Source organism: Pecten maximus, chromosome 13 (assembly GCF_902652985.1).
Source record: "Pecten maximus chromosome 13, xPecMax1.1, whole genome shotgun sequence".
Lineage (NCBI taxonomy): Eukaryota > Metazoa > Mollusca > Bivalvia > Pectinida > Pectinidae > Pecten > Pecten maximus.
In genome coordinates this window covers 4557158-4571481 of record NC_047027.1, presented here as the reverse complement: position 1 = coordinate 4571481, position 14324 = coordinate 4557158, and the positions used below count along the sequence as shown (strand labels likewise).

General features: G+C 35.8%; 1 protein-coding gene across 3 annotated transcripts; it reads right to left on the bottom strand.

The window, feature by feature from the left end:
- Positions 1-567: 567 nt before the first annotated feature.
- Positions 568-14119, bottom strand: LOC117341241 (retinoblastoma-binding protein 5-like). Of its 3 annotated transcripts, XM_033903094.1 has the most exons (16): positions 14012-14119; positions 13721-13746; positions 12744-12916; positions 11179-11319; positions 9825-9912; positions 9454-9525; positions 7888-8000; positions 7173-7292; positions 6003-6156; positions 5470-5541; positions 5165-5282; positions 4778-4844; positions 4021-4105; positions 3414-3534; positions 2008-2129; positions 568-911 (listed from the first exon to the last, which is right to left on the bottom strand). In XM_033903094.1, exons 1-16 carry the CDS (start codon positions 14028-14030, stop codon positions 906-908), a joined length of 1497 nt encoding a protein of 498 aa, XP_033758985.1. In that variant the 5' UTR covers positions 14031-14119; the 3' UTR covers positions 568-905. The 3 variants fall into 3 exon arrangements, with proteins under 3 accessions (XP_033758985.1, XP_033758987.1, XP_033758986.1); XM_033903096.1 differs by lacking the exons at positions 11179-11319; positions 12744-12916; positions 13721-13746; positions 14012-14119 and adding an exon at positions 10979-10997; XM_033903095.1 differs by lacking the exons at positions 11179-11319; positions 12744-12916; positions 13721-13746; positions 14012-14119 and adding an exon at positions 10580-10598.
- Between the last annotated feature and the right edge of the window lie 205 nt (positions 14120-14324).

Here is a 14324-nt window from a genome sequence, read left to right as displayed (position 1 = left end):
ACCTCCCCAAATCATAACAGGCACAAACATCACCTCCCCAAATCATAACAGGCCAGGCACAAACATCACCTCCCCAAATCATAACAGGCACAAACATCACCTCCCCAAATCATAACAGGCCAGGCACAAACATCATCTCCCCAAATCATAACAGGCACAAACATCATCTCCCCAATTCATAACAGGCCAGGCACAAACATCATCTCCCCAAATCATAACAGGCCAGGCACAAACATCATCTCCCCAATTCATAACAGGCCAGGCACAAACATCACCTCCCCAAATCATAACAGGCCAGGCACAAACATCACCTCCCCAAATCATAACAGGCCAGGCACAAACATCATCTCCCCAAATCATAACAGGCCAGGCACAAACATCATCTCCCCAATTCATAACAGGCCAGGCACAAACGTCATCTCGCCAAATCATAACAGGCCAGGCACAAACATCATCTCCCCAAATCATAACAGGCCAGGCACAAACATCACCTACTCATTTCACTACAGAGATCATCTCACCATTTCATTACAGAGAACCGGCACAAATTCACAAAAAAAAAAAACATTTAAGATTTTACAATATTTATTGGCTTTATATACATCAAATGTACATATTTACACCAGCATCTGTACAAATCTACATCGGCATGACACATGATATACAATGTAACCGTATTTATACAGAAATGATTCCTACCATAACCAATGTAACTGTCTACAGACATGACAGGGATGACACACAACAGTTGATCTGACATCCATGTTAAAGAGATGACTGGTTCGATGTGGCTGTTGTTATCCTCGGATCTCCAGAACTCATCCGATCAGACGACTGCCGGCTGTACTCCATGTGAATTTGTTAAGGCCGCCCATTATCTACAGTTTTCCCTCGCGTGACTTGTTTCAGTACTGGAAAAGAACAAAATCAAAAAATTTGCAACATCAATGGAAATAATGTGTGTTTTTTTTAAAAATAAGATGATTAAATATACAAGTCCGACTGATTAGTGATAACTGAGCCACGGTGCCATCAATATACAAGTCAGACTGATTAGTGATAACTGAGCCGGCGGTTCCATCAATATACAAGTCAGACTGATTAGTGATAACTGAGCCGGCGGTTCCATCAATATACAAGTCAGACTGATTAGTGATAATTGAGCCGCGGTTCCATCAATATACAAGTCAGACTGATTAGTGATAACTGAGCCGGCGGTTCCATCAATATACAAGTCAGACTGATTAGTGATAATTGAGCCGCGGTTCCATCAATATACAAGTCAGACTGATTAGTGATAATTGAGCCACGGTTCCATCAATATACAAGTCAGACTGATTAGTGATAACTGAGCCACGGTTCCATCAATATACAAGTCAGACTGATTAGTGATAATTGAGCCATGGTTCCATCATTTTTCCTTCACTTAGAGACATACTTGTACTTAACTCAAAATTTGCCACAGGAAAGCATTATAGAATTTAAGGAATGTTCCTTAACTAACGGTTTTATCTTAATTAATAACAGTTTCCTATGGAATATTGATGAAACTGAGACAGTTCAAGGGCTGCACTTCAGTATAACCTAACTATTATTTCCGAAGGGTCAGCTATATATAAACTCGGTGAACTTACTTCAGACGGGTCAGTTAGATATAAACTCGATGAACTTACTTCAGACGGGTCAGTTAGATTTAAACTCGATGAACTTACTTCAGACGGGTCATGTTTTTAGACATTACAATAAAGTTTATAAATACTGTTTCTAACATCACATCAAAGTTTATAATTCCTGTTTCTAGACATCACATAAAAGTTTATAATTCCTGTTTCTAGACATTACAACAAAGTTCATAATTCCTGTTTCTAGACATCACATAAAAGTTTATAATTCCTGTTTCTAACATTACAACAAAGTTTATAATTCCTGTTTCTAGATATTACAACAAAGTTTATATTCCTTAACCTCCAGAAATATTTGCTCAATTGGATTGATTGGTAAGCTTACAAAATCATCCTTTAACTTTTCCTTGTGTTTAGATTTTTCTTTCGGGGGTCTCTGTTTAGGACGGGTTTTCTTTCCGGCATTCTTTTCATTTGGTTTTTTCACATTCAACAACGGGTGTATTTCTGTAAAGGAAAAATATTGTATAATTATGTTTAATTCTGTAAAGGAAAAGTTAATCGTATAACTATGTTAAGGTTAAAGTAATTATGTTAAGGTTAAAGTAATTATGTTAAGGTTAAAGTCATTATGTTGAGGTTAAAGTCATTATGTTGAGGTTAAAGTCATTATGTTAAGGTTAAAGTCATTATGTTAAGGTTAAAGTAATTATGTTGAGGTTAAAGTCATTATGTTGAGGTTAAAGTCATTATGTTAAGGTTAAAGTCATTATGTTGAGGTTAAAGTCATTATGTTAAGGTTAGTCATTATGTTAAGGTTAAAGTCATTATGTTAAGGTTAAAGTAATTATGTTAAGGTTAAAGTCATTATGTTGAGGTTAAAGTCATTATGTTAAGGTTAAAGTCATTATGTTGAGGTTAAAGTCATTATGTTAAGGTTAAAGTCATTATGTTAAGGTTAAAGTCATTATGTTGAGGTTAAAGTCATTATGTTAAGGTTAGTCATTATGTTAAGGTTAAAGTAATTATGTTAAGGTTAAAGTCATTATGTTGAGGTTAAAGTCATTATGTTAAGGTTAAAGTCATTATGTTGAGGTTAAAGTCATTATGTTAAGGTTAAAGTCATTATGTTAAGGTTAAAGTCATTATGTTGAGGTTAAAGTCATTATGTTAAGGTTAAAGTCATTATGTTAAGGTTAAAGTCATTATGTTGAGGTTAAAGTCATTATGTTAAGGTTAAAGTCATTATGTTAAGGTTAAAGTCATTATGTTAAGGTTAGTCATTATGTTAAGGTTAAAGTAACTCAAAGTTCAGTCAAGGTCAGCAGATTGGCAAATATAGTATCAATGAAAAGGTTTTGGCAAGGAACACACATATCAAATATGAAAGTTCTGTCTCATACAGTTAACATACTATGGCCATGGTTAAAGCTATTTAAAAATAGGTCAAAGGTCAGTCAAGGTCAGCAGGTCTGCAAATGTAGTACCAATGGCAAGGTCTTCTCACAAGGAACAACATGTCAAATACCTAAGCTGTATCATCATTAGTACCGATACAATTTTTTATAAAAACTTTAACCTAGCTGTCTATGAAGAAATAGCTCCCCTGGGCTTCGTCTTTGCGAGCTAAAAACAGTTACCAATTATTTACAATATTTAACCAAACTGTAGCTGTGGATGTATTAAATGTGAATGTTTTGTCTTGTGTATTTTGTATATGTCATGTTTTGTAAACAAATTTTAAAATGAATAAAAAATATATTAGAATTTTTTTTTTTTAACCTAACTTACCATCAATGGGAGCATTAGGTAGATCAACGTCTATGGATTTAAATTTCTTTTTCTTTGGTGACGGAGTATGATCAGTGGGAGCAGGACGTTTCTTTTCCGGGGCGGGGGGCTCTTCTAACACCTGGAATCAAACAAATTACATTACTGTCACATGGCTAATTAGCTGGAACGGACATCACTATGGAAACACAACAGGTCATCTAATTAAATAATCACTTTATTTTACATTGTGTATATTTCTCAATTAAAGACATCAGCTCTGTTGAGATTTTACTATGATCAGTAAACATACACAACAAATTATTGATTATGAAATCAGTCATTATCACATATTATGTATTAAAACTCCCTATTGACCTTTAAAGGGATGTGGCATGGTTTTTATTTCTGGTGTCTTAACAAGGTATCAATAGATGATACTAATCCCACAATTCGTTCATTGTCCTTTGACCTGAAAAGAAATCCCATCAGACAATGACAGGAAGTAGTGGGTGAGCTGGCATTCATCAGTCCACTTCAACTTCGAGTTATTGTACAGAACCAAAATTCTATTTATAGTAATAGTGACCTTGACTTTTGACCTTATAACTATTGAACCTCTACATACCCCTTCAGGGAGAGCCTCTGGCTCGTCCAGCTCTGGTGATACAGGCAGGAACAACAAGGCTTCTGTGTCCTCATCCTCCTCATCACTACAACAGAGAAACGGAATTGTCATACAAAAACACAGAGAAATTATCTACCGATAAGCAAACACCTGGTAACAATTGGTTCTATGGGCATGCTTTGCGCAATTGGTTTACACTGCTTTGATGATTCTCGGTCAATCAGTAGAAATTGTTTGAGTGTTTTAACAAATCTGACCCCTGTGGCCTATAGGTCGAGGTCATTTCTTTTCATAAACTTTGTCAAGCATCATCCCAGCAATGTTTGAGAGTTAAACAATGTATCAGCACATCAGGGAGAAAAAGGCTACAAAACTGTATATCATACATTAATCATTATCCTCTTGTATATACAGCCAACACCTCCCTGTAAATATCATACATTTATTATTACCATCTTGTATATACAGACAACACCTGTAAATATTGAGAGTTTGTTGTTTTTGTGAGTTTACCTGCTAACAAACACCTGTACGGGTTCTATAGCGGTGACGACCGTTTGTTGTCTTTGTGACCTACCTGCTAACAAACACCTGTATGGGTTCTATAGCGGTGACGACCGTTTGTTGTCTGTGTAACAAACACCTGTACGGGTTCTATAGCGGTGACGACCGTTTGTTGTCTATGTGACCTACCTGCTAACAAACACCTGTATGGGTTCTATAGCGGTGACGACCGTTTGTTATCTATGTGACCTACCTGCTAACAAACACCTGTATGGGTTCTACAGTAGTAACATCAACTTCTATGTCCTCTTCGTCAGGCCCTGTCAACACAATGAATGACAGATCTTGAAAATGAAAAACTTTTCAAATCAGATGGTGATTTTTCTTAATCTACATATCAACTACATGTATATCAAACTTTTAATTAAATAATGCATCTTAGTTTGTATTTTTTGGGTTACCTTGTATTAAATAAAGTACTTATTTTCACACAAAAAAGTCAGACACCAATACACAGTCTGTCGGAGTACAAACCTAAAGTCTGCATCCGTATGTAGTACCAGCAGGGCCTGTTCGTTTATGCATACAAACCAATTCATTATTTTTTTTACTGTAACATTCACACTGTATGTGACCTTACCTTTAGCCTCCTCTTTTTCTTTATCCTCATCTTCAATGTCAAACTCTGATTCTCTCTCCTCATATTCTACATTCTCATCAAGTTCCTTAAAATCTGGCGCAAAGGCACTCCAATTTTCCTACAACAAATATGGAAATAGACTGAAACAGATTTTTTATTTGTCTTATTTCAAAACGAAAATTGACAGATTTGGAGGCAATTTTTTGTGAGTAAATGAAGAATTTTAGGAATTAAGCATTAATATTAGATAATTTCAATTAGATATGGGACCCATTTTTGTCTCCAAAAAGTCCTTGTAAACCTACCACTTGATTCTGTGCCCAGATAGACACCAGACCACTGGATATAGAGGCTATAATGGGACGCACAGGGTGCCACTGAAACAGATCAACAACCGGTAATACACAACAGTGGCTACAGTACGATGGGACACACAGGGTGCCACTGAAACAGATCAACAACCGGTAATACCGGTACTAAACAGTGCCTACAGTATGATGGGACACACGGTTGCCATGGAAACAGATGATATTACTAATTATTTAAAGTAAATCTGTCCAGCAATTCATACTAGAGACGACTACACACATTTTATCTTAAAATTGGTTAAGTTCGATCACTGACTAATTAGTTTTGACCACTGACTATTTAGTTTTGACCAATGACTATGAAGAATATAAGAAACTGAAGTTAAAAGTACTGATGCAATAATCAATTGTAATTTTTCAAAATGTTTGAAAAAAAATTTTAACCAATAATTGATTACAAATTTGCGACAGATGTCCTATCATCACTGGGTAACAGTCTCCTATAAGAAAACTCCAATGAAATAACCTACCACCACATCAAGTAGAAGTTCCCCTTTTGTTCCGTGGAGAATTTTTACCAGATTACCAACACTTTTCTCCCATATATACAAGGAATGCTGACGTGCCGATCCAGCTACAATGTATTCACCATCGCCGGAGAAACAACATTTTTTCCACAGAGTTCTGAAATAAACAAACAAACACATAACAATTCAAATTATAAAAATTAAAATTCAATGAATTCAGAAATGTACCCTCATCATCTCAAACTTAAATTAAATAAATAAATTAAATAATTTCTGAGGATCCAGAAAGACGAACTTGCTGATAGGAAAGACACAAGATTTTCTTGCTTATGGTAAATATTCAGTCTAAAAAATCAATTCTACCTTGTTTACGAGATCAATAATTACTTGTTTACGAGATCAATACTTACTTGTTAACGAGATCAATACTTACTTGTATACGAGATCAATAATTACTTGTTTACGAGATCAATACTTACTTGTTTACGAGATCAATACTTTCTTGTGTACGAGATCAACGAGATCAATAATTACTTGTTTACGAGATCAATAATTACTTGTTTGCGAGATCAATACTTACTTGTTTACGAGATCAATACTTACTTGTTTACGAGATTAATACTTACTTGTTTACGAGATCAACGAGATCAATAATTACTTGTTTACGAGATCAATAATTACTTGTTTGCGAGATCAATACTTACTTGTTTACGAGATCAATACTTACTTGTTTACGAGAACAATACTTCCTTGTTTACGAGATCAATACTTACTTGTTTAAGAGATCAATACTTACTTGTTTACGAGATCAACGAGATCAATAATTACTTGTTTACGAGATCAATAATTACTTGTTTGCGAGATCAATACTTACTTGTTTACGAGATCAATACTTACTTGTTTACGAGATTAATACTTACTTGTTTACGAGAACAATACTTCCTTGTTTACGAGATCAATACTTACTTGTTTACAAGATCAAAACTTACTTGTTTACGAGATCAATACTTACTTGTTTACAAGATCAATACTTACTTGTTTGCGAGATCAATACTTACTTGTTTACGAGATCAATACTTACTTGTTTGCGAGATCAATACTTACTTGTTTACGAGATCAATACTTACTTGTTTACGAGATCAATACTTACTTGTTTACGAGATCAATACTTACTTGTTTACAAGATCCTGGAGTTTTTGTATTGGTTCCGGTTCGCCATCTTTCCCACAGGTCATGACCTCTCGACTCTCGTACACACGGATGATTCGGTCTGCAGAGTTGACCAAGAAACACCTAAAACAAGTCGAGGTTCATACAGACACCCATACAACCAAGGCCCTCAGATTGACACACCACAATTACAGACATCAATAAACTAAAACAAAAAAAACTCAGATTTTAATACAAACATCAATAAACTATGTAAAAAGATACTAAAATGTGTTCAAGTTTTTAATTGCTAATAACTTTTTATGACAACACATTTTAAGTTCATCTATTTCTGACATTATGAAAGAAGGTCTAAGTCTATGATTTGGGTTAATAGAGCTTTTCCCCCATAACAGGGAAGCATACTAGTGTACCCATTCACTTCTTTCTATAACAAAAGTGAAAATGATTTGTTCTAATTCTCTGGAATACTCTAAAGAATTAAACCAGAGAGCATTTTAAAATTTCTGATTAGAATAGGAAGATTCTATTTTAGTTTGTTTAAATTTGGCATTTCCATTATCTTTGTATTTCACACGTTTCTAAAATCAGGTCATATAGATCCTCAGATTAATAAAGGGCTACAACTCTGGTAATACAATTCACACGATTCTAATCACATGTAAAGTTAAAGGATTGTAATCTGGAGCTAGCTTCTTCCCTGTGAACTGATACTCACTCTCCCCTCCGAGCAAACTCGATAGATTTGATAGCTGTCGTGTTTAACGTCCCAGTTGTTACACGGAATGAAGCTACCAGCTTAGTGAGATCTTTAATAGGAAAAACAAGCACCTGTAAAACATAAATATCAAATCGTTAATGACTTAATTTAGTAAATCATTTACCCAAGTTTATCTATGTTATTGTGGTTATTAAGATAACTATTAATCAACATCAAATGAGAATATTTGTACCCATACATAAAGTCTCTCATTTAATGAATGGGACTTTTATGTACTTTATGTAGACTTTTTGTTTCTGTCCTAAAATATTTACTACCGAAATTGATAAGAATTCTACCATTATCATTTTCATACAAAATTGTTTAATATTTTGTTTCATGAAGTAAAATGAAAAATTTTGATTGCCATTCTTAGGCTTCATCCATGAAGATATGTAATATTTACCCGTCCCTTGGCATTACCCGTGTAGATGTGTATAACTTACCTGTCCCGTGACATTGCCCATATAGATATATATAACTTACCTGTCCCTTGACATTACCCATATAGATATATATAACTTACCCGTCCCTTGACATTGCCCGTATAGATATATATAACTTACCCGCCCCTTGACATTGCCCGTGTAGATATATATAACTTACCCATCCCTTGACATTGCCCGTATAGATATATATAACTTACCCGTCCCTTGACATTGCCGTATAGATATATATAACTTACCCGCCCCTTGACATTGCCCGTGTAGATGTATATAACTTACCCGTCCCTTGACATTGCCCGTGTAGATGTATATAACTTACCCGTCCCTTGACATTGCCCGTGTAGATGTATATAACTTACCCGTCCCTTGACATTGCCCGTATAGATATATATAACTTACCCGTCCCGTGACATTGCCCGTGTAGATGTGTTTAACTTACCCGTCCCTTGACATTGCCTGTGTAGATATATATAACTTACCCGTCCCTTGGCATTGCCGTATAGATATATATAACTTACCCGTCCCTTGACATTGCCCGTGTAGATGTATATAACTTATCCGTCCCTTGACATTGCCCGTATAGATATATATAACTTACCCGTCCCTTGGCATTACCCGTGTAGATATATATAACTTACCTGTCCCTTGACATTACCCATATAGATATATATAACTTACCCGCCCCTTGACATTACCCGTGTAGATATATATAACTTACCCGTCCCTTGACATTACCCATATAGATATATATAACTTACCCGCCCCTTGACATTACCCATATAGATATATATAACTTACCCGTCCCTTGGCATTGCCCATATAGATATATATAACTTACCCGTCCCTTGGCATTACCCGTGTAGATATATATAACTTACCTGTCCCTTGACATTACCCATATAGATATATATAACTTACCCGCCCCTTGACATTACCCGTGTAGATATATATAACTTACCCGTCCCTTGACATTACCCATATAGATATATATAACTTACCCGCCCCTTGACATTACCCATATAGATATATATAACTTACCCGTCCCTTGGCATTGCCCATATAGATATATATAACTTACCCGTCCCTTGGCATTGCCTGTGTAGATATGTTTTCCCCGTCTGTCAAATGCTGCCACAATATTAAGATCTGACTGAAAACAAAACCAATATATTATAAATTGTCAGTGAATATTACCGCTATGATTCTAGTTATAAACTGTTCTTCTATTTGATACTACAGAAAGTATCTCTGCATTTATTTCCAAATTAGCTTCATTCATTATACTTTTTGTGTTTCACAGATACAAGTACAGGCAGATGTTTATCACAATTCTGGTTGAATAAACGGAATTGTTCATCTCTGAAAAACTAGAGTTCTCTTTCAGAAGAAATTTTCAGTCGTTAAATGAAATTTTCAGTTGTTAGACAAAGACAAACATGTCAAGCTTACATCGTCGTCCATCTGTATGGAGGTATGTGTCCCGTCGATGGACATCATAACAGCAGGGTGTTTCATAGGGCAGACCAGGAACCGCTTACTGTAACAGTAGGTAAGGTTTAGTTTATTAAAATAGACACTTCATGAAAATATACATGTATTATATGAATTTAGATCACAAATATTGTACACATATTACAATTAGGAGAAGTCCTACATGTTTCTGGGGTAGAACTGTACTTTGAGGATAGGAGATGGATACTTTATCTGTTTCTGGGGTAGAACTGTACTTTGAGGATAGGAGACGGGTACTTTACCTGTTTCTGGGGTAGAACTGTACTTTGAGGATAGGAGACGGGTACTTTACATGTTTCTGGGGTAGAACTGTACTTTGAGGATAGGAGATGGATACTTTATCTGTTTCTGGGGTAGAACTGTACTTTGAGGATAGGAGACGGGTACTTTACCTGTTTCTGGGGTAGAACTGTACTTTGAGGATAGGAGACGGGTACTTTACATGTTTCTGGGGTAGAACTGTACTTTGAGGATAGGAGACGGGTACTTTACATGTTTCTGGGGTAGAACTGTACTTTGAGGATAGGAGATGGATACTTTATCTGTTTCTGGGGTAGAACTGTACTTTGAGGATAGGAGACGGGTACTTTACCTGTTTCTGGGGTAGAACTGTACTTTGAGGATAGGAGACGGGTACTTTACATGTTTCTGGGGTAGAACTGTACTTTGAGGATAGGAGACGGGTACTTTACCTGTTTCTGGGGTGGAACTGTACTTTGAGGGTAGGAGACGGGTACTTTACCTGTTTCTGGGGTAGAACTGTACTTTGAGGATAGGAGATGAGTACTTTACATGTTTCTGGGGTGGAACTGTACTTTGAAGATAGGAGACGGGTACTTTACATGTTTCTGGGGTGGAACTGTACTTTGAGGATAGGAGACGGGTACTTTACCTGTTTCTGGGGTAGAACTGTACTTTGAGGATAGGAGACGGGTACTTTACCTATTTCTGGGGTGGAACTGTACTTTGAGGATAGGAGACGGGTACTTTACCTGTTTCTTGGTGGAACTGTACTTTGAGGATAGGAGACGGGTACTTTACATGTTTCTGGGGTGGAACTGTACTTTGAGGATAGGAGACGGGTACTTTACCTGTTTCTGGGGTGGAACTGTACTTTGAGGATGGGAGACGGGTACTTTACCTGTTTCTGGGGAGGAACTGTACTTTGAGGATAGGAGACGGGTACTTTACATGTTTCTGGGGTGGAACTGTACTTTGAGGATAGGAGACGGGTACTTTACCTGTTTCTGGGGTAGAACTGTACTTTGAGGATAGGAGACGGGTACTTTACCTGTTTCTGGGGTGGAACTGTACTTTGAGGATAGGAGAGGGGAAGCGGAATGTCTTGTCACACTCCCCGGCCATTACATCCCACACTGACACTGTGTTGTCTGTAGCAGCACTAAGAAGTTTATGTCCATTCCGACTCCAACTGTAAGTAACGATACAATCCTGGTATTCAAATATATCACAAAGACAAACAGAGGCCTTAGCATTACTGACGAGGCCTAGAGGGATGGGTCACATGTATGATCAGTTTCAATGTACATTCTGACTCTACAGTATTTTACAAAAGACACATACAATATTAGCACCAGTCAATACAAATTCAAAGTTATAAACTAACGCTGAATTTGTATTAAATAGCGTGACTTTTGTATAATTTTTTGATATCTTATCTGGGAGACAAATATGTAAATGGTTTATTACACAATTCTCACTATAGATTATTGGCTAAATCCATATTGGTTTTCTGGTAAGTATAAAGTATTTGGTGGACAGTCATACAAAGCAAAACCGATACCACTCAAAATATTGAATTAATATTCCCTATTTTGCTGCTCAGAGGTGAATGAGGCGATTTGGTGGCTTTAAAATGATAGTAGCTATGGTGTCCTCGATAGTATTTGGGATTTAAGACTACAGAGGTTGATCTGACCAATATGATTTGTTGTGTCTCACATTTACGGAAGCGTAATTAGGACCACAAAGAGAACTTAGGTGGTTGGTACAATGAACAAAATTCTGTCTGGTATTGACTTTTACTCTCTGTTTGATGGCTTTGTTTCTAAATTTTGACAGTTTTTAAATCTTGTTATATCATTATGCAGTAACAACCATTCATACAGTATTACATGTAGTAATGACCATTCATACAGTACTACATGTAGTAACGACCATTCATACAGTATTACCTGTAGTAACGACTATTCATACAGTATTACCTGTAGTAACGACCATTCATACAGTATTACCTGTAGTAACGACCATTCATACAGTATTACCTGTAGTAACGACTATTCATACAGTATTACCTGTAGTAACGACCATTCATACAGTTATACCTGTAGTAACGACCATTCATACAGAATTACCTGTAGTAACGACTAATCATACAGTATTACCTGTAGTAACGACCATTCATACAGTCTTACCTGTAGTAACGACCATTCATACAGTATTACCTGTAAGTAATGACCATTCATACAGTATTACCTGTAGTAACGACCATTCATACAGAATTACCTGTAGTAATGACCATTCATACAGTATTACCTGTAGTAACGACTATTCATACAGTATTACCTGTAGTAACGACCATTCATACAGAATTACCTGTAGTGACAACCAATCATACAGTATTACCTGTAGTAACGACCAATCATACAGTATTACCTGTAGTAACGACCATTCATACAGTATTACATGTAGTAACAACTAATCATACAGTATTACCTGTAGTAACAACCATTCATACAGTCTGACCTGTAGTAACGACCAATCATACGGTATTACCTGTAGTAACGACCAATCATACAGTTTTACCTGTAGTAACAACCATTCATACAGTATTACCTGAGAGAACACACTGGATGAACATGAGCATTAATAATCTTGGCAATTCCTCTGGTCAGGAAATCCCAGATGACGATCCTTCCATCGTTACACCCAACAGAGAGTAGTGTCCCTTGTCTGTTGTACGCACATGTGATGGCGATGCTCACACAGTCCAAAGTTCCATCAAAATCCTATTAAGGAAAAGAAGTTGATTTAATTGATTTGAATTCAATCCGACACTAAATATAACAAAATATCTATTGTACAAAATAGACAGAATATAATTTTGTAATATCAAGATTTTTTTTAGAATTTAAATTCTGAAAGTGGAGTGTATAGGTCACCTAACTAATTACTATTTTTCTAACTGGCTTTGATGAAATGTTCCCATTAGTAGTAGGACATGTTAAACAGTAAGGTTCCCTTATTTATTCAAAAGGTTTTACGTTTCCCCCATCCTTTCACATTAAATATTGTAGTGGTAATTGTGATTATGTTGATTACAGTACACATTACTGTCAACTAGCAGGTTTGGAAAAAGTGCCATCTTGCATTTGATACTCAAACTACTACTTGCTAGTTTGAGTATGGATTGGTTACTAAAATAGATTTTGATCAAACAATAATTTTTTAAATGTATTATCTAAAGGCATATCAATTTATGACAAGGTAAATTATATTTTACTAAAAGATGTTTACTGAAAGCGTTGTGCCCTTAGAAACTTGATGTTTCTCTACCAGAAGTATTGCATCAATTTTTTTATACTTTCAAAAGTGCAGATAATTTTTATTTTCGCATTATGTTTCATGCCAAAAAAATATGATTTGGACGAAAATTAGAAAAAAAATACTATCAATTCAAAGTGATTTTGGCTATCTTTAGTGTTAAAAATACACCTTAATTGGGTTAATAACAAGCTTGCATATTATAAGAAATTTGGTGGTTTTCTCCAACCTGACACTAGTTAATAACATTATAAATCCAGCCTCATTACCTCTGGGTAATTCTGTCCAAAGGATTCTGAAAAGAGAGAGAAAAAACTATTGAATACATTAGACACGATAGACCTGAAATGGAGCATAAATCAAACGATGATAATATAATCCTTCTATTTTCGCTTTTTCCCAAACAAAAACAATCGGGTCTTCCACGACCACTCTGTGATAAGGTGGTGTTTGACCATTGATCGGTGATTTCACGCACACAAAAGGTATCACCGAAGTGATAATGTCTTGAAAAATAACATGGAACGAGAAAGAAATGATAGGATAACGGAAAACCTCACCGAGAAGCTCTAAATTCATGTTTCTGGCGCCAGCGACCAACTGCAGATCAAAGCGGAAGTCATTAATGGAACTATAAAAACGAAGGCAAATGTCTGCACAATATATCCGGATCTCCAAATAATCAAGGTTTTATTGTTACATTAAAAGTTATCAATGTGCCGCGATTTTTTCTGCTATGTAAGTTAACATGCGATACATTAAACCAAGGCCCAGAAATATCTCAATTTGGTTCAATATAACTATATTTGAGAGATTTTGTTTATCATAAAGTTTGGATTGAAATTTTTTTAGTTTTGTATCAAGCTTGACTGA

Excerpts from the sequence above, each read along its gene's own strand:
- LOC117341241 (XM_033903094.1), bottom strand. Across the intron at positions 6,157-7,172 it reads CTCCAGGATCTTGTAAACAA|AACTCTGTGGAAAAAATGTT; the intron begins GTAAGTATTGAT and ends TGTTTATTTCAG. Across the intron at positions 2,130-3,413 it reads ACCTAATGCTCCCATTGATG|AAATACACCCGTTGTTGAAT; the intron begins GTAAGTTAGGTT and ends TTTCCTTTACAG.